Here is a 26,821-nt window from a genome sequence, read left to right as displayed (position 1 = left end):
CCACTATCAGCACCCTCTTTAGTCTTTACCACTACCATTAACACTCCTTTTGTCTTGTGTCCATGACATCTTTGTCAATTTCTCTCTAGCTCCCACCCATCGATGACTTTCTATCTTGCTCAACCTGCTCCACCCCCCTTAAACAGTATAAAATCCATCACATTTCTACTCTTTAGCTCTGAAGAAGAGTCACACGGACTCGAAACATGAACTCTGTTTCTCTCTCCACAGATTCTGCCAGACCTGCTGAATTTTTCCAGCATTTTCTGTTTTTCTGTTCTCATTTCTGATTTTCAACATCTGCAGTATTTTGCTTTCATTGAACTATGGCCATTGTACATGAAACACAGAGGCAAAGAAAACTGATGTAATCCGTGGGCCCAGTATTACAGGATAGGTTTGTAGCTAAAATTGCTTCATTGTGACTATTGTAATTTTGATTTTAACAAAAATAAATGAGCGTAAGACCAAGTTCTACAGGATCCAATGACATTTAAACCAGAATGCTAAGGATAATGTGTCAAATTTGAGATATTGGCTCAGACATTCAGTAATCCATTGAGGCTTGGGTTAGTTCCCATAAATTGGAAAGCGATTCATGTGGTCCTGTTATAAAGTAAGAGAAACTGGAGCCAGGAAATTGTAGGCCAGAGCATTTAACCCTAGTAGTCGAGAAGCTTTCATATAGGATATGATATTTGATCACCTGGAGAGTTTTGAGGTTATTAGAGATTCACAGCCTAACTTAAGGAAAAGTTGGTCCTCCCTCAGTGGCTTGAATGAACTGTTTGAGGACGTGATCAAAATGAATATAGTTTATGTGGTGTTGTATAGCTTGACTTTCAAAAGGTGTTTGATAAATTACCACTCTGATAGGATTAAAAGAAAATTAGATTGCATGGATGATAGGGATGCTATTATGTTGGATATAAAGCTGGTTGAAAAGAGATAAGCAGAGGGGTGTTATTAATGGAGCTAGTAACTCATTTGACCTGTCCCCCCCGCCCCCCCCCCCAACACCTTCCTGAGGATTCTGGCTTGAATGTCATTGGGTTCTGCAGCACTATCAGCTTTACTCACATTTATCTTGGATAAAAAAAAATTGCAGCATGCAGTCACGTCTAATGAAGCAATTCTACGCACTTATCCTGTAATAATGGGCCCACAGATGACATCAGTCTTTTTGGCCTCTCTTCTTCATGTAGAATGACTAAAATTATGTTTTGCAGAGCTCTGTATTGAAATCATTGCTTAATCATTATTTTCACTAATGATGTAAGGAGCACTTAAATGAAACCACTCTTAAATTTGCTGATGGTGCAAAAATGTCCGCAGAATTAATAATTCAGACCTAATCAGTAGCTTACAGGCTAATTTAGGTGTAAACATCTATCTAATTCCAAATTGCTGCTGTTAATGTGACAGACATTGACTAATATAAATGTAATGTTTGAGATTGGGAAGCTCCAAGCATGTTTATACCTTGCAGGGGTACCTATTAAAAGTAACAAATTAGTGCAGGCAACTGGGAATAATAGTCTCTAATGAGAGATGCATAAGCAATGAGAAGTAGCTATAGTGAAAACAAATAGGATTTTAGTTGTAATGTTACAAGAATCAAGTACAAAATGAAGGATATATTTATGTTGTATAAGGTTCTGGTACATCCACTGTTAATTCATTCTTAAGCCAGTTGGTGAAGTGGGAAACTAGACACCAATCGTTTGCTTTATACTACATTTATTTATAGCATGCAACATTACAAATGTCTGCCTCTTCTCTGACCATCACCCAGTGACCCAGAAGTCTTTCTTTATAGCTGCTCAGCTACTTAATCAATCAATGCCATTCACCCGTGTATCCTTAAACTTAAACATACCATTAACAAATGCCCCTCTTTTCTTTCGATTAAAACTTTTTAACACTATCAAAATTTCAAAATTGAAAAAAAAATAATTTTTCATATTCTGTATAATCACATCATAATGCAGGATGTTCCTGTTCTAGGATATCCAAAAGTCTTTTTGTGCAAGCATTTAGTTTTGTAAAACAATTTGGAGAATTCCTTTCTTTCTAGCATCTCTTTTATGCTAGCAAGATCAATCCCTAGCGCTGAATTCTACGGGGAGGTGGCCCCCGGAAGGAAAGTTGGACAGAAGCTGACTTGCTGCGTGCAAGCCCACCCCTCAGCCATAACATGCTGCAAGCGGACTAAATTGGCTAACAGTAGAACTTCCGCACCTCACTCAGGAGGAAGTTTTGCCCTCGGGAGCTGCCAGCCAATCTGATTGGCCAGCAGCTCAATCACTCCTCGCAGTGCCAGAGCTCAGTAGTGTGCACTGTTAGGACTACATGAAGAATGCCAAAGAGGAACATGACTGTCCTGAGAAGGTAAGTCCCAGGGTTTTAGGGTGAGGAGGGATCCTAGAGCCCAGGGAGTTGGGAGAACGGGGGCTGGGTTCTTTCGGGCAGGCAGCATGGAAGAAAGGGAGAGGGTGGCACCTTGGGAGGTGCCCCTGATGTGCACAGGGAGCCCCCTGAATAAGGTGCCTTCCTTCCTTCCCGCTCTTGTTCAAGTAGGTCATGAAAAACTGCTTGCCAACTCCCACCCGACTGCCCATGCCAGCCATATAATGACGTGGGCAGCATATTATTCAGATCAATAGACATGCTAACAAGCTTAAATGACCTTTAATTATTTATTTACATATGTCAGGCAGGCTGCCGATTTTGGTGCTTCCCCCACCCCTCTGTCTCTGATGGGGCTGAGCTCAGGGGTGGACAGAAAGGTGGTGTGCTGGCCACCCAACCTATTTTGCGTTTCCCCCACAGCCGAAAACATGCCCGGTGGCGATACATAAAATCCAGCCCTTAATTTTTTTTCAGCCACAGTCTTGGTCAAATGTGCATTATCCCAAAGGGAACAGTTATTTACATAGCATTCAACATGCAAACTATTCGCAGAATTCCACTTGTATAAGATTTCCCTTAAAATATTCGATAAGTAGAACCCCATTTCTGTTGCTTCTACCAGAACCAGTATTTTCGCATCTAAGGTACTTTTAACCACCCTTTTTATTTTCTTTGTTTCCCAGGCCAAGGGGCAACATTTTCACCCACCAAGAATGTTATAAATCCAACTGTACTCAAATACGCATCCAGGAGATTGGCAAAGGAAGTGTCACTAAAAAGGACTAATTTTATGTTCTCTTGGTGACCCTAAGCTGGAAACTTGAGCATGCACTTTTAATTTCTTTAATGTTTTATTTGCCCTTAAAACATCCTCAATTGTAGTGCATTTCATCGTAGTACTTAGTTCCAATACAACAAAACTGGCATCAGGATTTGTCTGATTATATAGCCAATGAAGCTTCTTAACTGTCTGTTTCCTCCTTAGGTGTAAGATCATCCTTCTGTAATGACCTAGAATGATTTATACAGACATGAGTAACACTTTCTAGAAATGATTGTTGATTCAATGTTACTCCCGACCTATCCTGCTTAATGTCTGTATATTTAAAGGCCAAGCCTGACTTCTAATTTTAAATTCCCTTTTAATCTTATTTGTAACAAAATGCTCAAATTCCACAGAACCTCCCCATAGAAAATCAATGACATGCATCATAAAGATGCCTGAGGGTTTTCCTTTGTGGTACCAGTAGAAATTTGTTGGATCTGCTTTTGGTTGAGTACAGCCTACTTTCAGCAAGACAGACCTACCGAGAAATATCTTACCCTCGATGCATCATTCAATCCATAAACACATTTGCTTAATTTCCACAGCTTCCCTTCAAATCAACCATCTCTTTAGGTGGTTTCAAAATACTGTAGCTGATAGTTTTCTCCCTGGGAAAATGCAGCTTTCACACTGATCAGCCTACATTCCCAAGAATACATGGCAAAAACAGCTAAGAAAATTTTCAGGATTACTTTTCTCGCCATGTGGGAGTCCACTCTAACATCTTGATCTTCAGGTCTCTCTTCAAAACCCTGAGCCACTGGTCTCACTTTAACCTTTTGTATCTCTTATCTGGGAGGACTTTTTTCCTTAGATATCTGCCTGTGTGACAAGGCTGGCTGTCCCCTATCTGGCACTTCAGAGTATACACCAAATTCTCTCATAGACCAATTGATAAGGACTGTAGCCCATAACCATTTGAAGCAAACTTGTTGTGTGGAATGCTCATGGCAGGGGCAGTTGTCAGCTTGCATTTTGGTTGAACGGCTAAGATCTTACGGAACATCTCATTGATCACTGCATGATTTCTTACACAGAGTCCATTGCTGAAAGAAAATTCAGCTGTGGTGTTCATGGCCACAATATTCGTATTTTTGCACATCTCTAAACTTGTCATTGGCAAATTCCCCCCATTGTCAGTCAGAAATTTAGCCAGTGCTCCCAGCCTGGTCCCTATCCATTTTTCCATAATTTTATCTACAATCACCCTTTTGTCCTTACCATGTATTATTATAAAAAGATTTAACCTGGTTGCCATGTCTCTAAAAATGGAAAATGAAAATATTTCTCTACTTCTCCCACACCTTTAAATCCATGGCTACTACATTAAAATCTCATGCCAGTGGGAGACATGCAATAAGCTGCAGCAGCATCTCCCAATACTTTTTACATGTATCATATTTTTCACTAATTTCAATGCAATCAGGCAGAGTCAACATGATTTTATGAAAGGGAAATCATGTTTGACTAATTTATTAGAGTTCTTTGAGAAAGTAACAAGCAATGTAGATAACCTGTGGATGTGCTGTACTTAGATTTCCAGAAGGCATTCGACAAGGTGCCACATCAAAGATTACTGTGCAAAATAAGAGCTCATGGTGTAAGGGGATAAGATATTAGCATGGAAAGAGGATTGATTACCTAATAGGAAACAGAGAGTAGGCATAAATGGGTCATTTTCGGGTTGGCAAGATGTCCCGAGTAAAGTGCCACAGGGATCATTGCTGCAGCCTCAACTATTTGCAATTTGTATCTATGACTTGGATTAAGAGACCAAATGTATGGTTGCTAAATTTTCTAATGACACAAAGATAGATAGGAAAGTAAGTTATGAAGAGGACTTAAGGAGTTTACGAAGGGGCATAGGTTAAGTGAGTGGGCACAAGTTTGACAGATGAAGTATAATGTGGGAAAATGTGAATTTGTCCACTTTGGCAGGAAGAATAGAAAAGCAGCATATTATTTAAATGGAGAGAGATTGCAGAACTCTGAGATACAGAGGGATCTGGGTGTCCTGGTGCATAACTTCACGCAAAGTTAGTATGCAGGTACAGCAAGTGATTAGGAAGGTAAATGGAATATTGTTGTTTATTGCAAGGGGAATGGAATATAAAAGTAGGAATGTTTTTCTACAGTTGTACAGGGTGTTGGTGAGACCACATCTGGAATAATGTAGACAGTTTTGGTCTCCTTATTTAAGGAAGGATATAAATGTGTTAGAAGCAGTTCAGAGAAGGTTCGCTCGACTGAAACCTGTGATAGGGGTGTTATACTTTGAGGAAATTTTGGACAAGATGGGCCTGTATCCATCGGAATTTAGAAGATTGAATTGTGATCTTATTGAAACATATAAGACCCTGAGGGGACTTGACAGGGTGGATGGTGAAAGGATGTTTCCCCTCGTGAGAGACGCTCAAACTCGGGGACGTAGTTCAAAAATCAGGGGTCTCCTGTTTACGATTGAGATAAGAAATTTTTTCTCTCAGCGGGCCATGAATCTTTGAAACCCTCTTCCCGTGACTGCGGTGGAGTCAGGGTCATAGAATAATATTTAAGGTAGAGGTAGATAGATTCTTGACTAACAAAGGAGGTAAAGGTTATTTGGGGTAGGCTGACTGTGGAATTGAGGGAACAGTCAGATCAGTCATGACCTTATTGAATGGCAAGGCAGGTGCGAGGGGCCAAATGACCGACTGTTGCTCCTAATTTATTCCAATATATTAAAATAATTAGTCAGTGACACCCACTATGAGTGTATATCCTCATGCATAATCAAACTCCTGTTAAAAGTTCTTATAGGGAAGGGCACCAATGAGTTCAGGGACCAATTTATCCTGGTTCTGAATAAATCCCAGAGACTAACACCTGTTGTGAAGGAAATCACTGATCCAGAGCAGGAGAGTAGGATTGACATAAGGGCTTTTCAGTAAGTTTGAATGGTCGCATGATATTAAAAGCTGAAGAGAAATCAGGCCTACTGACTGTCCAAACACAATTGCTTTATCCTGTTCCATGTCCCATTTCATTTCTGCCTTTTTTATTGAAGGTTTGCTCAGCAGCAAGGGCATCTCACTAAAGACTACATCTGTACTAATAAAGTGTAATAATAGCTTACCCCAGCTATTTTGCATGGAATCATCACTAAAGTGACCTTTAAGGGTTGTCATCCTTGAACCTGAAACAAGTAGAACTTGCATACCCTTACTTTGATTACAATTCCCTCAGACTGATCATCATCATCTACAACTTGTGAATTTCTGTGTCATGCATCACTTCGCAAACCCTGCTTTTCAAAAACCATGCTGTTCTGCTTTGGGCAGTTCATTGCCTAATTACATTTTGAGTCACATCTGAAGCACCTGTTAGCAGCTCTGCAGGCATTTTTGGAGTTCATCTGTCTATTATTGCTACTCCAGTCCTGTTGTCTGCCAGTTCTGTTAAAATGCCTTCATCCTCATTCCTTTTGTTTGTAACTCTTCAGTTGTACTTATGCCAGCCGTATATGAATAATCTTGAAAGGCCACAGTCTTTGAGTCCTCCATCCTTTGTGACACCACAGAGTGTTCCATTTGTGGCATCAAAGCTGCTGAGAATGATGGCTTCCCCAGGAATTATTTTAAAGCAGCAGACATTTGACGCAAAAGGGTGTCTTTTTCTCAGAACAGAATACCAGTTAAGACCAAGAGCCTGTCCGTATGTGATACTTCAGCAAAATCCAGCAATTTTAAATGTGAGCACTGAAAAAGGAATCTCCAGATTGAATTTCTTCACTCTTTTATACAGTCTGTTAAAGTCCATGATATATTCCTCTATGGAATGACTGCCTTTTGAAATCGATCAATGTCAGACCATGCCGCATAGGCATCTAATAGATCATCTTCCTTGAGGTTTATTATATTACTAAAGTTTAAATTAGGGGAGTAAGTGGTGGTGAGGAGAGACATTAATTTAAAAAAAATTAAGAACATAATTAATAAGTTAAATAAAACAGTAAGGATTGCAGGCTAGGTGATGTGTTGCAGCTGCAGTATGTGGGTTTTGTGGACATCGGTGTGATCCATGGCAATGGCGTCTGCAGTAAATGTCTATGGCTCGAGGAGCTTCGGCTCAGAGCCAATGAGCTGGAGGCTGAGCTAGAGACACTGTGAAGCCTCAGAAAGTGGGAGTATTGTTCCAGAAGGCAGTCATATCCTTTAGACTAGGGCCTTCTGATTTTGTCAGTGGTTTAAGGAGAGGAAGGTGTGACTGCGAGTGAGGCAGATAATGGGATTGAGAAGGCAGAAGTGCAGGAGTCTCAACCCTTGCAATTGTCCAACAGGTTTGAGGTTCTTTTAGCTTGTATGGATGAGAGTGGGGGCTGTAGGGTAGATGAGCAAACTGACCATGATACAGGAAGCCATTCAATTAGGGGAAGCAAATAGGAACATCATGATGGTAGAGGGTAGGTTAGTCAGGGGGATGGACACAGTTCCCAGGTAACTGTGTTGCTTCCTGGGTGCCAGGATTGGGACATCAGCCTGGGGCCGATGTAGTGGGAGGGGGAGGATCCAGTTGTTGTGGTCCATTTTGGTACCAATGACATAGCTAGGACTAGGAAAGAGGGTCTGCTTAGGGACTATGAGCAGCCAGGGGCTAAATTAAAAAACAGGACCTCAAATGTAATAACCTCTGGATTATTACCTGAGCCACAGGCAAATTGCATAGAGTAAATGAGATTGGAGAGATGTAGATGAAGAATACGATTAGCGAGTTGAATGCATAGCCCAAAGATTGGTGTGGCAAGAATAGTTTTTGATTCATGGGACATTGACATTAGGAATGGGGAAATTGGGAGCTGTACCATTGGGATGATCTTCACCTGAGACGTGCTGAACCAGTTTTCTGGTGTGTCGTATAACTAGGGCAGTAGAAAGGGCTTTAAACTAAATAGTTGATGGAGGGGTATCACTTGAGAGAAGATGTGATAGATTAAAGGGAAAGTCCAAGGCAATAGTACAAGGTAGCAATATGGGTAGTGATAATCAGAGCATGGCAGGAAGGGACAGAGCGTACAAACTTTAGAGTGCACCAGCAGATAAGGTCAGAGTTTGTAAAAATAGTGAAAAGATAGAACTAAAGGCTTTGTATCTGAATACGCGCAGTATTGATGACTAAATGGATGAACTAACAGCTCAAATTGAAATAAATATGTATGATCTGATAGCCATTACAGAGATGTGGCTGCACTGTGACCAAGGCTGGGACCTGAATATTAAAGGTACTTGACATTTCTGTAGGACAGGAAGCTAGGAAAAGGTGGTGGGGTAGCACTGTTAATTAAGGATGACAGTGCAGTGAAAGATGACTAGTTCTAAAGATCAGAATATAGAATCAGTTTGGGTAGAAATAAGAAATAGCAAAGGTAAGAAGTCATTTATGGGAGTAGTTTTTGGTCCCCTTATAGTGACTACATTGTAGTGCAAAGTATGTAAAAAAGGTATTGCATTAATCATGGGTGATTTTAATTTACATATAGATTGGATGAATCAGATTGGCAAAGGTAGCCTGGAAGATGAATTCATAGAATGTTTTTGAGTCTTCTCCTCTCCCTTACACCCCTGACTCCTCTCTCTCCCCCACCTCTGCATCACTGGATCCTCCCCATCACATGTAATTGAGCTTGAACACAGACCTGAAGTGGTGTGTCTTTAGCTTGTGACATCAATAGGGAACATGGATTTGCCAGCGATGAGTTGCGCCGCTAGGCCTCTGCGCTAACTTTGCTGTTTAACCTATGCTACAGCTGGAAAAGCAAGCTCCTCTTGCAGCCTATGAACCAAGGTGGGATTGTACTTCTTTGCGCAGTCAGCGATGAATGCTTCCATTTTTTAAAAAGGGAGCTGAACAAGTTCATGAGAGTTTACAACGGGTAGGTTAGCCGTTAGATGTTTTCATGAGGAGTTATACAATCTCCTTGAGCTTGCTGACTGCAGTAAGGACTTGGGGGAATCTTATGACATTTTTCCAGAAGTTACTGTTTTTATGCCTCTACCAGGAGATAGCCCACATCCCAGGAAAGAATAAATATAAAAAAAACCCTTACATCAGCTTTATCTTGATTATCAGCAAAGTGATGGAAAGTGTTGTCAAGCAGACTGATGCTCAGTTTGGATTCAGCCAGGACAACACTGTACTGGGGAAGCTCTGCACTAGCTGCCATAACACCCATCACAAAGGAAGATGGTTGTAGTTGTTGGAGGCAAATCATCACAGCCCCAGGACATTTCTGCAGGAATTCCTCAGGGCAGTGTGCAAGGCCTGTTGATCTTTAGCTGGTTCATCAATGAGTTAACAATTAGTTGGGGTTAAGCAGTCACAAGTAGTGTTCATGCCACACAAGTTCCAGGCAATAATCATCTCCACCAAGAGAGAATGTAACCACCTCCCCATGGCATTCAACGGCATTACCATTGTCGAATTCCCCACCATTAACATCCTCAGGGTTACTATTGACTAGAAACCAGTCAGGTAAATACTGTGACTACAAAAGCAGGTCAGAGGTTGGGAATGTTGTGGCGAGTGACTCACTTCCTGACTCCTCAAAACCTGTCCACCATCTACAAGGAAAAAGTCAGGCTTGTGACGGATTACTCTCCCTTTGCTGGATGACTGCAGCTCTAACAGCACTCAAGAAGCTTGACACCATCCAGGACAATACAGCCCATTTGATTGGTACCCATCCACCACCTTAAACATTTACTCATTTCACGACTAACATACCATGGCTGCAGTGTGTACCATCTACAGATGCACTGGAGCAACTCACCAAGTATCCTTTGATAGCACCTTCCAAACCTGTGAACTCTGCCACTAGAAGAACAAGGACAGCAGATGCATGGGGACATCACCACCTGCAAATTCCCTTCTAAATTGCAGATATTGCTGCCTTAGAAATATATCACCGTTCCTTCATTGTCGCTGGAGCAAAATCCTTACCTAACGTCACCATGGGTTTACCTACACAGATGGACTGCAGCGGTTCAGGAAGGTCAACCTTCTAACCACTTTGTCATGGGCATTGTTATGATATGGTAGATGGTAATTGCCAGGCTGAGCAAATCCCAAAGGGAAACTTGGTCAAGCTATTACAATGATCTTGCAATTTGTATTAATTACGAGTAGGTATATAAACTGAAGTTAAAAGTGAAGAGTCCACTACCACCTTTGGAGATTTTAAAGATTAAATTAAAACATCTATTAACAAAAGAAAAGAAAAGTTACACACACAAGATTACAGTTACACAGACTTATGGCTGAATCATCCCAGATTTGCACTAAGTGCAGTAGTGGGCAGGAAAAACAGGAGAAATGTTTTTTCTGCCAGTTGCAATGGCGGCTTTTCACACCATATCATCCCAAACCCACCACGTTAATTATGTATTCCTGGGATAAATGCCATTTTGATGGCGGGCGGTTTCCGATTCGCCCGCCACGCCGTCATCTCGCCGCTTCATCACGCCAAGCACCATATTTAAAGTACAGCTGCATTCAGTGCTTCCAGCCCAGGACTGCAGCAAAGAGGACATGGCCCCAAAAGGCAAGAAGACTGCAGCCCTCAAGCGTCTTTTGGATATCATGGAGGCCCACTGTGATATCCTCTACCCCTGCTCTGCCCGCAGGAGGGGCAGCAACATTACCACTCCAGCTTGGTAGGTGATGGCAGTAATCATCACTGTCAATGTTGCACAGAAGAGGTTGGCCATTCAATGTTGATAGGGGATGAATGATCTCATCCACACAACCAGGGAATGGCAACCATCTCTTCACCCTAAGTTCACACACTCAAGCCCATCACATATTCACTGGCATCTCACTCACTGCCAGTTCAAGGGACGCTACCACCCATTCTCACAGACGTACCCTCACATGTCCATCTGGCCTCATCAGCCCTCACCATCTTGAGGCCACTTGCACAGATCAACATGTGCATGCACACACACCCTGGGATACCCTCCTTCCCCAGTGCAGGTCTCATCCTGCAGCCTCTCTCCTTGTCTGAGGCCTCTTCTCCCCCTTCCCCAAGCAAGCTCTAGCCCTGAAGTCATTGAAAAGCTACCCACATATGGCTAATCTAGTATGTAGAAAACTGCCAGTGAGCCCCCCTAAAAATGATGCGGTGCTGCCTGTGAAGCCTGGAGCTGATGATTGTGAGTGCCAACTGAAGCAAGGTAGGCAAACAGACCTTGAAGTCCTGAGCGAAATGTAGCCCGCCAAGTGCATGCCTTACATATGCTGTTGTGAAACACATCGGCGTGTTTTCCTGCCGATGCGTGTGGACGATCCAGCGGGAGGGGGTGGGATGAGTCCATCGGGCTGGCCTTATGATATGCTGATGTATTACAATGAGGTTCCCGATGTCCAGAATGCAGCATGCCATCGATGGACTGAGCAGATGATCGCAAACTGGTTTCACAACGTTGTGAAACTGATTTTTGACCTTCTCACCATATTGTCTGCTCACACCACCGAACACGCCCGACGCCAGCGGGCATGGAAAATCCCAGCCTTAATCTTATAACAGTTCCCAAAAGATTTCTACTCAACTAGACTCCCAACTACACACCCCTTTCAGGCAACAGTCCAAATAGATTCTTAACCTATAAAACATCCAGCAATATTACCACAAGCACCCACTGTTGCCATAAGGGAGGTGTTTCACAGCTACTTTCTCCCTCTCACTTTACAATGGAATTCCAAGGCTTTTAACAAAGCCTTGCACTCTGGACCAAACCAGCACTTCTCTGGGGTGGCTAGAGGTTGCTATTTCACAGGTCTATTTCACACAGTTCGCCTCTCAAGATCTCACAGGGCCATTCCCCATACAGCTTTCCTTCTTTCTTTAAATATATTTTCTCCCTTTTGATCTGCAAATCCCATTGTTTCACCCTTGCTTTGGAAGTTACTTTTCCTAGAACATAAAAACCTTTCATGTTGTCCTTATGGCCAGCACTTTCAGGAAAAAATAAACTTAATAACTTTGCCCTATTTATCTTGCCAGTTGTAAAACATCTTATCATGTCCCTTTGAAAATTAAACAACTTCTCAAATTATGTACAACTGCAAATTCCATTCACACTGCATCTGCTGATACCCCCATCTCCATTTCAAAATGCCTGTTTTTTTACACTTAACCCCTTTGATGATTCAAACCTAGTAGTCTTTAGTTTAATTAAATTAGTCACATACACAAACATACACAAGCCTGCTTCAGTATCCTACAGCATTAGGGGGAAAAAAATTCCTTTACAGTATTTAGGAATGGGCAACAGCACAAAATCAGGGTTGCAACTAATGCAAAGACAAAGGGTGCTATAAATGCATAGAGTCTTTATCACAGCAGTAATTCCTCAATGTGTGTGCAGTTGGCAGGGCTAGGGGAAGTCTTTTCATTGAATAGCACATATGGGCACCCATGCCGCAGGGAAGGATTCTCGGATTCCTGTCTGCCAAAGAGAGTTAAATCTGTGGCACAAGTGTGTAGGGAAGTGGTGCTGTGGGTCCCTTCACTAGAAAGTAGCCAGCAGTGTCTTCATACAACAGAGCCTGAAACAAAAATATTATCTTTTCTCTTCAGGCCTAGATCCGACCTAGACTCCCAAGTGGTCCCCACTTCCCACTATTCAGCAAGTTTGTACCCTTGGTCTCACCTGGTGTAGCAACTACCAATGATCTGATTGATATTTAGTACCCTGGGAATACAAAAACTCCTGCCATTGGATGCCTCTCCTCCTTATAGGCAGATGGTTATTTTTAGGAGGCAGAGGCTTTGCTCCTTGAACTTTCACTCAAGATGTGGTGGAAATGCATTGGCAGCTGCAAATTTTCAGTTGCTGGTTGTTTTCTTTTATGCAAGATTGTGGCTTTATATCACAGTACTGCTTGGAAGGGACAAAGAACTTAGGAATTAAAGTTTTGATTGATCTCATATGCCATCAGGACAGGCCGCAGGGAAAAATTAATAAATGTAAAGGTGTTTTAATAGGTGTGATACAAGGTTACCAAACCCTGAAGATGTACATTTGTTAGTCGCTAGCAATACCTCAAAATGGTCATCTTCATGACTGTGATCATCTTAACCAACAGATCCGGCAGCATCTGTTGAGTGAGGAAGTAGTGAGTTAATGTAACTGGGTAGACCAACAGACCACCCTTCAGAGCACATACCTCTTCTTCACTAGAAATATTATTATTGAAAACCAGTGTATTTTGTTTGTTAGCAGTTTAGTTGTCTTGGTGTGGAGCACTTTGATAGGTTAGGCTCAGTCAGCTAGCTCTCAGGTAATTTGTGCAAAGACTTTATTTTCTTTTCACAGAAGAACAAAATTGTTGATTTTTTGAGAAGCAATTAGTTTTAAATTCTGTTGCACAAATCCAAAAAGTCTTACCTGATTAGTTTGCTTAACTCCACTGTGAACGGATTGTTGACATCTAGTGCTCTTTTGAACTCTTCATTGTGCTCCCTATACTGTGAAATCCTACATACCGTCCAGGGACAAATTTACATGTACTGTAACATGCCAGATCCCATATAGTAAATGCATATGGTTTCAATTCATGGAAGGGCACTTGGAGCAGTAAATGTAGACTTGGTTGAAACATTCAAAACTAAATGTATTCTTGGTTCAACAGAGAGATCAAGCTCCAAGGAAAATGATGAAAATGGCTATTGTAAATAAACCTAACCAGTGAGGACTCTAGAAATGTTACATATCTCATTTTCCTACTCTTAGTATCTGATATATTTGATGGCAAACTACTGGCTTTTTATCACACTAGTGTTTTAGATCGGGTGTGAAATACAGAATATTGTTTTTTTTAGTTCTGTGCTATATAGAATGACTGGGCACAGTTGTGCCTGTTTATACCTTTTTAAGTACAGAAAGACTTGCTCAGTTTTCATAACATGCTAAGGTTTTGGATTCAAGGTACACTTCAGGGTCTCGAATACATCTTACACTTCAGTGGAATACTGAGGAGTGCTGGATTGTTGGAAGTGTTATCTTTCAAATAAGACTTTAAACTGAGAATCTGTCTGCTGCTGTGGATGTAAAAAAAATCTCATATACTAATCAAAAAAGAGCAGTGAGTTCTCTTGGTGTCCTCACTAAAACCTATCCCCCAACTAACAACACCAAAACAGATTACCTGGTGATTCATTGTGTTGATGGGAGCTTGCTACGTGTAAATTGGCTGTCTCATTTGTTTGCCTTATGGTTATGACTGCACTTAAAAAGCTTTGCATTGGCTTTGAAGTGCCCTGTGACGCAAAATATTCCTTTTTTATTTCATGAATGCAAAAATTGCAATGTAATTGTTATTTCTCCAGTTGTACACTGGAAAGACCTAAACCATAACTATCGTCTTTGACCTCTGCAACAAGCCTTTGACACTCATTCAGTTGAGCTACATTTTGTTCAATTATGCAATTTCATTAAAACTATGTGACATTTTAACTTTTTAACCTGTTTGGATGTAACTCATAGGTATTAAGTATATGCAAATTTGTGCAAAATTCTGAATTGGCATGACTTCAGCTACTTATCACTAAATACCACAATTCTTTTTGTACAGAGAAGGACAAAGCAAGGGTAAAATTTGTCCTGGCAGCAGTGTAAAATGGATGATAACACATCAGTTTCACACTGGCCTGATTTTCTTTTCCATTGAAGTCTGAATACCTTCTAGATTTATCAACACCTGTTTCATGTTATTGCCTAAGATGAGTTTCACCCACTAGATCTTTGCACAAAATTGTGTTCGCATAATGATATTTTATGTTCTGCAGGATGATACAAAACATTTCAGTATTTTCTTTGTGTGCTGAACGTTTGCTGAACTAATCACTTAATTGTACTTAAAATTGCCTCAGAAAATGGACAGGAGTCTAATTGTGAATGTTCCAGTAGAGAGAAAGGAAAGTCTAGGTGAAATACTTTTGTTTAAGGTATTCCCCCTTTTGAAAGATAAAAATAATCTCACCAAGAAAGTCTTTGAATTTTTTTAAGATGGCAATATTACCGTTGGTGTGGTGACTTCCTGCTGGGAATTCTCTCTATATTGTGCTCCTCCCCAACTGGGCAAGATTTTACACACACATACCCAAACTTGGGAGCAAGTATCCTCTGGTAAATAAGATGGTCCAACTGTCCCACTTTAAAACAAGCTTTTCTCCCGTCATTGAGTAAAATTAACCCCCACCCCAACTTCACAAAACAAAAAGAAACAGAAATGGAGCGCACTGAAAAATTCATGGTGGACAATAGCTGGATGACAGTGAGTTAGAGTACCTGTCATGTGTCAAGAATCCTTGGAGTACCAGTGGTAGCCCCAGAATCTGAGTGAAAAGCTCAGCAAAGAAAATTAGGAATCCAAAACAAAAGCTACTTACCCTCGCCCAATAATTAATTATTCCCAAATCTCAATTGAGTCCTGGCCCCTCACCTCCAAGCTGAGCAAGATTCATGGATCTGTTGAGCACATTCCTTTCTGTCTTCTCTTCCCTCTCTTACACATTCACTACCTTTCCCTCTCCTCAATTTCTTTCTTTTTCTTATCCCTTTTTCCCCATCTTTCCTGATAACCTGCTCCGCTGAGCTTTCCTTTCTCCCCGCTCCTTCTCTCTCCATTTTTGGAAATATCTACTGTGACATTGTGTATGTGAATTAGGACTAAAGGGGAGTTAGAGGATGGAGAAATACTTGGGTGATAATTTGCAGACATAATTCAGTTCCCATTTTAAATTCAAACATTTTCTGCTTATGCCATATGACTAGTAGATCTCCTATAATGTTAATTACTGTGGGGGGAATGTAGCTTCAGATAATCCTGCATTTGCGCATTATGGGATTGACTGCCCATTACACTCTCCGTCTGGTTTTCTTTTCCGATAATGTCATTGGAAAATACAATGGGTTGAAGTGTATAATGGGAAGTTGATCCTGTATCACCCATTTGCAGCATTGCCAGTAGTTAAAATTACCCCAAGTGTTGTAACAGTGGGAGTGTATTTCCAGTGTAGGGGATAGCATTAGAGGAACTGCTGTACAAAGACTGAACAAGTCAAATTCTACTTTTGTTAGTGTAATATGGAAATTATATTCTACTTTTAAGATTTTAATTTCATATTCCATTCTACAAATGCTCTAAATGAATGGACTTTTTATTTATAAAAATTTCATTTATATGCTTTAAATTTTATTCCAAACAAGCTTTATAGCTGAAGATAACCAACTAGATGGTATGCAAGATACACCAAATGAACGTAAATATCAATGCTGGGAAGTTCCTTGGGTGTTCTCCCATTCAGCTGCCTTAACTTTTGTGGGAGCGCGGAAGACACTTTGTTTGCATGGTTTATCTGGCACCTCCGCCAACCTACTGCCAAAATTATAGTAGTCGATTGGGAGAACCCCAAGGACATGTCTGGCACTAGTATTTAGTAGTACAGGTTGGTGGAATGGGAGTTAACTGCACCAGAAAACCGAGTATGGAGGAAGAAATACTGTCACTCTATCTAACACTTGTAGCTCTCAGCTCAGATACTGGTATTTTAAAGGGTAGCTTAGAAACAGAACCTGCAGTTAGTGAGTCACTGGGCACAAGTGGATGATAGGTAGGCCAGAGAGAAAGGATAGCACATGGGGGCCAGCTCCCGGAAGGTAAGGTCGAACACGATTTCTGCTGCGGAGGACTCAGATGAGGCCTTCAATGGTGCGGTGAATAGAAAAAGGCTGATGGCAATGCACACAGAAAAGGTTGGTGCATTGGCTGGCCTTCCAGAGAGTCTGTTGTCACTGTGAAGGAACATGGAGGAGTCAGGCTCCAACCTCGCACAGGACTTTGCGCAGAGCTTGGAGTCCATCCTTTCCAGCATTTTAAGTAGTGACCAACTCTATGAGAACACTTGCAGTATCTTCTGGCTGATGCTTGTGCTGCAGTGAGAGCTGAGACAAAAGCCATCCAATGTCTGGATGCTGTAGTGGAAACTCATACTGAGATTGTGAGATCTCTGCTCACTGCCATGCAGGCTGACTGCTGCTATCATGGCTGCATTTACCAGTGCTCAAAGAGCCTTTCAAGGTCTTACAGCAGTCTAACACAGTCTTCTAGCAGATTACTAGGATTGTTGAGGTACTGCTCCAGGGAAGTGGTTGTGCCTGTCTTCTCTAAGGATGATATCATTCATGCTGCCACCATTGCCAGTCCAGTGCCATTGTTGTAGCCTCTCAGCCAGTCAACCCAAAGCACTGCCTCTTCTGCTGAGGTGGTGGAGTCTGAAGCTGACTCTTCATGACTCAGGGCTTCCTGAGGGCATGCTGCAAGGTAATTTACAGTCTCTTCCAGCAGCCTTCCACCAGTCATGCTGCGCACACTGAGGGAGTACCTTGGAGGAACATGAAGTTAGGCAAAGGCACCTGGAAGCCAGGCACAAATGGAATGCACAAAGATGATAAGTTGGGTATTATATGGAGTATTGAAAGTGCTGTTGGATATTGTTAGAATGGAATGGCTGTTTTGTAGTTGCTTTTATTTCAGGATTGTGGCCAAGAGGACACTGTGATTGGCCATTACCAAAGGATGGTCAGGTAAGATTTCATTCAGGGAAACAGGTGTCTGGTGAGACGATCATGGATAGCCTGTTTGCAACATGAATGCTCCAACTGCCTCCTTCTCCACCACCTCTTCTTTCTGCTCCTCTTCTACTGTCCACCTCCTGGGGGTGCTCGCTCTACTCTCATGGTGGCCAGATTGTGAAGGATGCTAAAGACCACCATGAATTGGGACACCCACTATGGCCAGTACAGGTGGGCTCCTTCTGAGCAGCACAAGCAGCAAAACTGTAGCTTCAGCATCCCAATGACCCAATGTCATTCCTCATTGCAGCATGGCTTTCATTGTGAGTGCTGGTGACATGCGATTGGTTTGCAGAAGGAAGAGATCAGTCAGATGTAGAGCAGAAATCCCCTGTCAGTGAGCAACCATCCTCTGATTCAATAAGATGGCTGGAAGATTGTGAAATAGCACAGGATGCACAAATCATGACTTCTGCCAGGATAATTGATATTTATCATGATGTGCTGCACGTGGTTGCACCTCATCTGCACATTGAGTGAATGGGGTTTCAGTACATCTCACCTGTGAGATACAGCATCCATAAAGCCACGCGTGTGCAGTCAGTATCACCCTGCGCTATGTGGAGGTCCGCTAGTTAGCCTGACAAAGTCGTGTGCCCACTCTTCCATTGTCGTCTTGCTAAACAGAGAGGCAGAAGGCCCATCTCCTTTGTGACCTTCCGGGTGCAGAGATGGACAGCGAACTGTAATATGTTTGCAACCTCGCCTATTCCAGCATAGAAGAACCTGTTGGTGAAAAAATTGAGAGCCACTGTCACCTTGATGGTTATTGACACTGATGTCCTCACCCTCCTCTTGAAGGTGCAGGTTCGAAGAGGTGGTAGAATTTGTGAGCACCTTGGTGAAATGCAACTGCTGATCACACTTCTCCTGGCTTAGGTACAGGTTGAATTGCTCCCTGAAGACCCTGCGTGGATAAGACCTCCAGCTGAGACCCTCCAGCACCTCCCTCTGCGAACAGATTGACTCCTTTGATGTCTTGGCTCCATCTTCCTCTGTTGCTGCTGCCAAAGCGAACTGCAACTATTGCTCCCATGACTGGGAGCAAATTAACACAAGAGGCCTTTCAGAAGTGCACAGTGCCTTTCCAGCATCCAGCATCATTCCCTTCAGACTTGACAAAATTTTCTAAACTCCTCCAACAGCCAGTACTTTACCTGCTTAATAAGAACATGTGAATAATAAAAAACAGCTTGAATTTGGATGATGAGGTCTTTAAATTGCACTGGTGGGAGACCCCTCATACTGTTGAATGCATATTCAGCTGTATGTGTTTGAGAGGGCGTTTACTAGAACTGCAGGGTCGAAAATAGCATGTCAGGGGTTAAAGCAGTTAGATGCCAACTAACACCATGAACTGCCTACTTTGCATATTTGCTGCATGTCTTGTTTTTTGTTTCAATGATGCACACAGGCCGTCGACATTGTAGCTGAGCTAACTTTATTGAGAACACATTTTCCGAGCATGAACACACATCTGCAGTAACTGCATTCTATCAAGACAGGTTCCAACATGTGCTATCTGATCTTCAACTCCCAAGTCAGGTGACCCCATACCTAGTACAGTGCACCGTATAGTATCTAATACTGCAGTCCACTACCACAATCAACTATTATCATGACATTTCCCTTTTTCAAAAAAACAAACCTTTATACAACTCAAGTGTCTTATCTATTCTTTCTCACTCTGTTTTGATCAGCCTGTTTTGTCTTTTACTCATCTCTGTATCTCAGGTTTTTTCACAATTCTTCCACTGGATATTCTGAATGGTGACAGAGGTGACTTTGAAGGACAAGGGGCATTCTCCAGCTCTGTGTCACTATCACCCCTTGGATAGTTTTCAGGACTCTCAGGCTTTCTCTCGTTATCTGTTGCTTCACAGGTGCATTCTGGTTTTTGATCTTCAGAGCATGGTTGCGTTTCATTTGTTTTCCATAATAATTTCCGGTTTCTCCAGTACTGTTGTCTGCACAATGTAAGACATTGGTTCTCCCGTGATTCCTGTGACAACAGCAGGATCCCAAATCCCTTCATGCTGAATCCTCACTGTCTCTCCCATGTTCAGGTCAGGCAGAGGTCAGGTGCCTCGATCAAAGTACTGTTTCTGCTTCTGCTGTCTCAGTTTGAGCAGGTCCTGTAAGCTGTAGCTCACTGGCTGTGGAAATAACAGTTGGGGTGCAGTTGAAAGCTTATTTCTTAGTCTTCTCCCCATCAGGAACTGTGCTGGAGATGATCCAATACCCTTTAATGGGGTATTCCTGAAATCCAGCAGAGTCATGTAGGGGTCTCTTCCATCCACCTTTGCCATCTTCAACAGGAGTGTTAAGGTCTGCACAGTATGTTCCACGATTCCACAAGTGTTTTAATGTCTGCACGGTATGTTCCACCATTCCATTGGATTGTGGATATTTGGGACTTGATGTAATGTGGCAAAACTCCCAGCCCTGTGCAAATTTGCGAAACTCAGTGCCTGAGAATTGTGGACCTGTGTTATCTGAGATGAGCACTTCAGGTGTGCTGTGGTGAACAAAAATTGATTTTAAATGGGTCATTACAGTGATGCTCTATCATTTCTCAGCTGCACAGACTCAAAAAACTTTGAGTAATAATCTACTGCTAGTAGGTACTCACTATTGTCAAATGTGAACAAGTCCACTCCAATTTTCTTCCAGGGCCTCTCTGGAACACTGTGGTTGAAGTGGTTCTTTTTGTTGTGATTTACTGTACTTTTGGCACATTGCACACGCAATCACCATTTCCTTCTGCTACGTGAGGTTCCTCACAAAAGTTCCAGTACTCTTGTACAGCAGAAGGGGCTCTGCTCTAATGTGAGAGCCAGCCAGTTTGCACAATCTGCTGCAGTTTTCTCAGGGTGGCATTGTTCTTGGTCGCTTCCCTATCTCATCCAGTTTGGTTACAGCCAGAGGTAAGTTCTTTGTCAGCATGTGAACCTGTGCCTCTGTTTCTTTACCTTCTTCCTCTGTGATGAGTACGTATGCACATGACAGGGTGTCTGCGATATACATTTCCTTGCCCGCTTTGTATTTAACTCTGGCCTGGTACTTCTGCAGATGCATTAGTAATCTTTGGATTCTTGGTGGTGCACAGTTCAGGGGCTTTTTAAGTATAACTTCCAAAGGCTTATGATCAGACTCTACCTTCACGTCTTTGCCGTAGACAAACCAGTGGAAGCGTTCTAGGCCAAATACAATTGCTAGCATTTCTTTCTGTATTTGGGCATAATGCTGCTGTGTTTCAGTCACTGCCTATGAAGCATATGCCACTTGTGCCTCATTTTGCAAGAGGACAGCTCGCAGGCCAGTCTTTGATGCGTCCACTGAGATCTTGACTGGCTTACTGACATTGTGATATTTTAACACTGGCGCCTGGGTCAGTGTTCTCTTCAGACTGGTCAAAGCTTCCTGGTGAATTTGTTCCTAGTGCCATTCCACATCATTTAGTAGAAGTTCTCTGAGAGGTGCTGTCAGGTCTGACATGTGCGGAATGAATTTCCCAAGATTGGTCACCATTCCCAAAAACCTCTCCAAGACTTCTTACATTCTGGGGGTGGCATGATCACGACAGCTTCGATTTTACTTGGGTCTGGCTTCAGTCCCTCACTTGTCAGCACATGTCCCACGTATCTGATTTTATGAAGACCTATTTTGCACTACTTCTTCTTCAACTTGAGGTTCCTTTCTCTAGATCAGGCCAGCACCTGCCTCAGTCTGTGGTCGTGTTCTTCTCATGAGCCTCCCCAGACCAGCACATCGTTGATATATGTTTCCACACCCTCTAATCCTTCAAACAGCAGCTTCACTGTTCTGTCGAACATCTCCAGAGCTGAATTAATACCTAAAGGTAAGTGTAAAAACCTATATCGCTGTATGGTATGTTGAAGGTACAGAGATAGGAACTGCTTTCATCCAGCTTGACCCGCCAGAAGCCTTAACTCGCATCCAAAACTGAATAGTATTTAGCATTGGCTAGCTTACACACAATCTCTTCTACTGTGGGCAGCTGGTAATGCTCTCTTTGTACTGCCTGGTTTAGGTCTCTGGGATCCAGACAGACTTGCAGATTCCCATCTGATTTTTCTACAATTACAATTGGATTAACCCACTTTGTCAGTTCTTCAATTTTCTTGATGATGTGAAATTTCTCCATTCTGTCCAATTCTGCTTTCAGTCGGTCTCTCAGCATTACTGGTATTTCCCTGGGTGGTTGTATTTTGGGTGTCACTGTTGCGTCAATCTTGATGGTGTGTTCTCCTTTTAGGCAGCAATCCCCTGGAACACATCTTTATTCTCGCTCAGGATGTCAATAGTGGTGACAGCCATTATTCGCTTGATTAGCTTCAGATTTTCACAAGCTTTGATTCCAAGAATGGGTTTTGCATCAGTTTTCACCTCTATGGATGGAAGTATTTGAGATTTCTTTGTAGTTCACTTTAAGCATGCACTTGCCTTCTACAGTAATTTTGTTCACCTGTATAAGTAGACAGCTTCACTTTTGTTTTAGTTAGTTTGCTTATCTTACGATACAGGCTTATGAGAATGACATTTGCTTGTGCACCTGTGTCAAGCTTGAAATTCACCATCGTGCTGGCAGTTATTAAATCAACCTTCCATTTGTCTTCTTTGGAATTTGTTGTTACTGCATCAATGAAAAGTTCAGTTTCAATATCTCTGTCATCATCTGCACTTTCTCCGATTTATACATCTTAGTGAAATGATTTAGTTTATCAGAGTTCTTACACTACTTTCTGTACTTAGTGGACATCTACATGGTAAATGCTCTGTTGTGCATTAGCTGCATTTAAATGCTTTAATGGCAGTTTTGTTCTTTTTATGTTCAGACTGTCTATTTTTTCTTTCGTGGGTCTGTTTCTGTTTAACTGCATCTAACGGCTTGACTGTACGCAGCTTATCATCTTCTCTCATCTGTTTAATCTGGCATTTCGTTGTCTCTGCCACTCTGCAGACATTTATTGCCTTCTCCTGCGTGAGATAACTTTACTCAAAGGCTGTTCCCTCAGAGAGTCATTTGCGATCCCCAAATTATACCATCTTGCTTGAGTGATTCTTCAAGCTCTCCAAATTTACACGGTTTTGCATGTTTTCTCAGCTCAGTTACATACTGACTAATGTTGTCACTGCCTTGCATGCGTGTAAAAAATCAATATCTTTCATACGTGATGTTTTTCTTAGGGCTGCAGCTGGCTTCGAATTTTTCCATTATTTCTTTTAAGTCATTTTGTTTCTCATCACTTTCAAATGTGAATATGTTATAGACCTCTAGGTCGTCTTTCCCTGCTACGTTAAGAAAGATGGAAGACTGTACCCAAGGGTCTTTTTTATCACTGCCCATCACTGTGAGGTACAGCTTGAATCGCTGCTGGAACCTCCTTCAGTTTTCGGCGAGATTGCCCTTCAAAATGTGCTCTGTCGGTGGTTTTGGAACCCTCCTTTTTGCATTTAGTTTACTTCTGACACCATGTCTTGTTTTTTTGTTTCATTGATGCACACAGACCAACGACAGTGTAGCTGAGCTAACTTTATTGATAACATATTTTCCTAACATGAACACTTATCTGTAGTCACTGAATTCTATCAAGACAGGTTTCAACATGTGCTATCTGACCGTCAACCCCTAGGTCAGGTGACCCCACATCTAGTACACAGCACTGTATAGTATCTAATACTGGAGCCCGCTCCCACAATCAACTATTATCATAACACTGTACACACCCATAAAGCCTGCACTAAAGCCCTCAACACCGTGGCTTTCAGCACAACTCACACTGCAAGTGGAAGGGAACACACACATGCCATTTTTCATCTATGCAGGCACCCGTAGCACAGAATCTACTGGCGCTATGGAGCTGCATTTTGCAGTCACTTTATAATTTTTACCTGATTAAAGAATTTAAATTTTTCACCTCATTACATAATTTTGAAAAGCCTTGGAACAGAAACTACTGGCATATTGCATAACTATAGCTCCCTGAATAGAACTGATACTTTCTGACAAAGTGGGTGTACTGCACATAGTAAGATGTCACAATCTCCGGGTGAAAGTATCAAATCCAAACCTAGGCTTTCAAGTAATAACTTTGAAAGTGTTTAAAATAAGACGAAAGAAAAATCAAATTTGTTCATACTATTTTGAAATGTAATTTTTTTTTGTTCGGTTTAAACCTTTAATTTGAGTGTTACAAATTTCAGTTACTGAGAAAATCTTGCAGCTGAACAAAAGCATTTAGAGCAATTTATGGGAACCCAGTGACCAGCCAGGAATATATTCTCACTGTAAAATAGCAGGTATTGTGTATGTCAAAAGTGTGATAAACAAATGTGACTCCTTTAACACAGAATATAGCTGTCACAGCACCACCTACAGGAGTAACAGATACTTACAATGTTTTCAATGTTGCACATATCTTATATAGCAAATTTGATATCTAATATGCTTACATTGATTTTAAATTATTTATAGTTAAATAGCAAATAATTTGGCAATTTGAGAAGTACAGAAATAGATTTGGTTAGAAGTTTTGGCGGTATAGACTGAGGAGCTGAAGACAAAACTGAGGCATCACATTACTCAGCTGGCAAGAGGGTGTAAATATAGCATAACAGGTTTACCTAGTGTTTTCATTATGAATGTACTTATTTACATTTTTATTGAAAATAGATGTGAATACAGATGAGAGATTTTTATTATATTAAAAGCCATGTCTCTGTTTGCACTGCCTGTTGTTGGCAGATTCCACGTGTGTACATTAATGTCATGTCAGGTGTCGTAGCTTGTTAACCCTATGCTCACAATTTCGTCAAACCTTCAAATTCTCTTAGATGCATAGCTTTTTGCCCTCCAAAGTAGGGGGTGTTTATTCTGAAAAAGTGTCTTTAAATTTTTCCTACAGAAGTCTACCAAGGGGTCTATTGTCTTGGACTACGTATTCAGACATGCAAACCTTATGGAGACTGACTACTTTGGTTTGCGTTATTGTGACAGAAGTCATCAAACGGTGAGTGATTTTAAAAAAGGTGAGATGGGGCTGAGGGTTCGAGGAAGAGAGCTTCTGTAAGTTATAATAAAAAAGTGATGGTAATTTTTAACAGAATTAAATATTTCAGCATTTGCATCATCTTTGTAAAATTTTCCACTTCATCTATGTGTTAAACTAGAAAATGTTACAGTTGAATAATTTAAATATACCTTTAGAACAATAGTGGCTTTGTAGCACAAGCAGTATAATGTGCTGCCATCAAATTGCATCACCATATGTAACTGTCATTTATACCTACTTGCTTTGGTTGGATGAATTACCTCATCTCTTTGTGTAGTAAGGCAGGACTAAGAAGCGGATAAAAGCAAAATAAGAAGCAATAAGTTCAATGTGAGCAGAGTAAAACAGACATTCCCAACTGATTTCATTAATGTTAACATTGGATGTAGTAAATTTTACATGCCAGATTCTGCCATTTTTCCACCTCTGGAAGAAAGTGGTAGAAAATAGCTGAATTGAAATTCAGATAATTGAGAACCATTTTAAAGTCCAACACTGAATCAAAGAACACAAAACATCACTCATTGAAAACATTTCTCTGATTATGGCTTATGTACCATAATCATTTTGTTCTGTCTGTGCTGCTTCTACAAATTATAATGCAGCAAAAGTAGTTACCATTTCTAGTATACTACTTTGTGTTTTGTGATGACTACCTTTTAAGAAATGACAACAACAAACCTAGTTCAGCGGCAGCTCACCAGCTTCATTGAAATGAGGTTTGAGGTTCACCGTCCAATATCAGGTGCCTCTGGCCTCATCATTCAGTTACAAAGATTGTATCCTATGCCTTGCACTAGCTAGATTCCTAGATCTTGGTGCTGTCTAGAGTTTCATGTTTAAATCCCTCCAAACAGATTTCAGCCCCTTACCAAAATGACTCTTACCAAAGTTACAAATAATATCCCATGTGACTGGCATAGGGAAACTATCCCTCCTTCCCCACCCCCCTCAATCTGTCTGCATCCTTTGACATGTTTGCTCACACCACTGTCCTGCCAAGCTTCTCCGCCGCCAACCAAACTGAGTAACACTGCACTCTCTTTGTTCCATTCTTACCTTTATAACCATAACCAGAGAATCACCTGCATTGGTTCCTCTTCCTGCTCCCACACCATTACCTCTGGAGTCCCTCTAGGATATATATTCAGACCCCTTCTATTTCTCACGACTGCTGCCCTTCGGTGACATCATCTGAAAACAAAAACACAGTATCAGTTTCCACCTGCCATTGACGATCCAGTTGTATCTCACCACCACCTCTCTCAACCCCTTCTCCACTGCCTCTAGTTTGTCAGATTGCTTGCCTGACATCCAATTATGAATGAGCAGAAATTTCCTCCAATTGAAGTTCTACTCTTGCTCCTGTTTCTTAAGTTCTTATGAATATTGGGAACACTGAAACCATTGTCTTTGGACCCCACCACAAGCTCTTGTTTCCTAGCCACTGACTCCATCCCTCTCCTTGGAACATATCAGAGGCTGAATCAGACTGTTCAAAGCATTGGTGTTATGTTAGACCTCTAAATAGACTTTCAATCACATGTCTGTGACAGCACTAAGATCACTTATTTCCATCTCTGTAACATTTTCCAATTCCGTCACTGCCTCAGCTTATCTGCTGCTGAAACCATCATCCATGGCTTTGTTTCCTCTGGACTTGACTATTCTAATGCACTCCAAGCCAGTGTCTCACGTTTTATCCTGCATAAAGTTGATGTCATCCAAGCTCTGTTGTCCATTTGCTAACTCGCACCAAGTCCCATTCACCCATCATTCAGAGTTCACTTATGTCACAAGGCTATGCCCCATTATTTTTGAAAATATGATTTTTG

General features: G+C 41.5%; 1 protein-coding gene across 3 annotated transcripts in view; it reads left to right on the top strand.

The window, feature by feature from the left end:
* epb41l4a (erythrocyte membrane protein band 4.1 like 4A) overlaps nucleotides 1-26,821 on the top strand; it is a 349,865-nt gene that overhangs the window by 93,080 nt on the left and 229,964 nt on the right. For all 3 annotated transcript variants that reach the window (XM_078566243.1, XM_078566249.1, XM_078566257.1), the window contains exon 3: nucleotides 24,840-24,944. In XM_078566243.1, coding sequence (XP_078422369.1) covers nucleotides 24,840-24,944 — 105 coding nt within the window. The remainder of the gene's footprint in view (nucleotides 1-24,839; nucleotides 24,945-26,821) is intronic.

This window comes from Cetorhinus maximus, chromosome 2, assembly GCF_964194155.1.
Source record: "Cetorhinus maximus chromosome 2, sCetMax3.hap1.1, whole genome shotgun sequence".
Classification (NCBI taxonomy): Eukaryota; Metazoa; Chordata; class Chondrichthyes; order Lamniformes; family Cetorhinidae; genus Cetorhinus; species Cetorhinus maximus.
The sequence above is the reverse complement of the archived record's forward strand: the minus strand, read 5'-3'. Positions and strand labels throughout refer to the sequence as shown.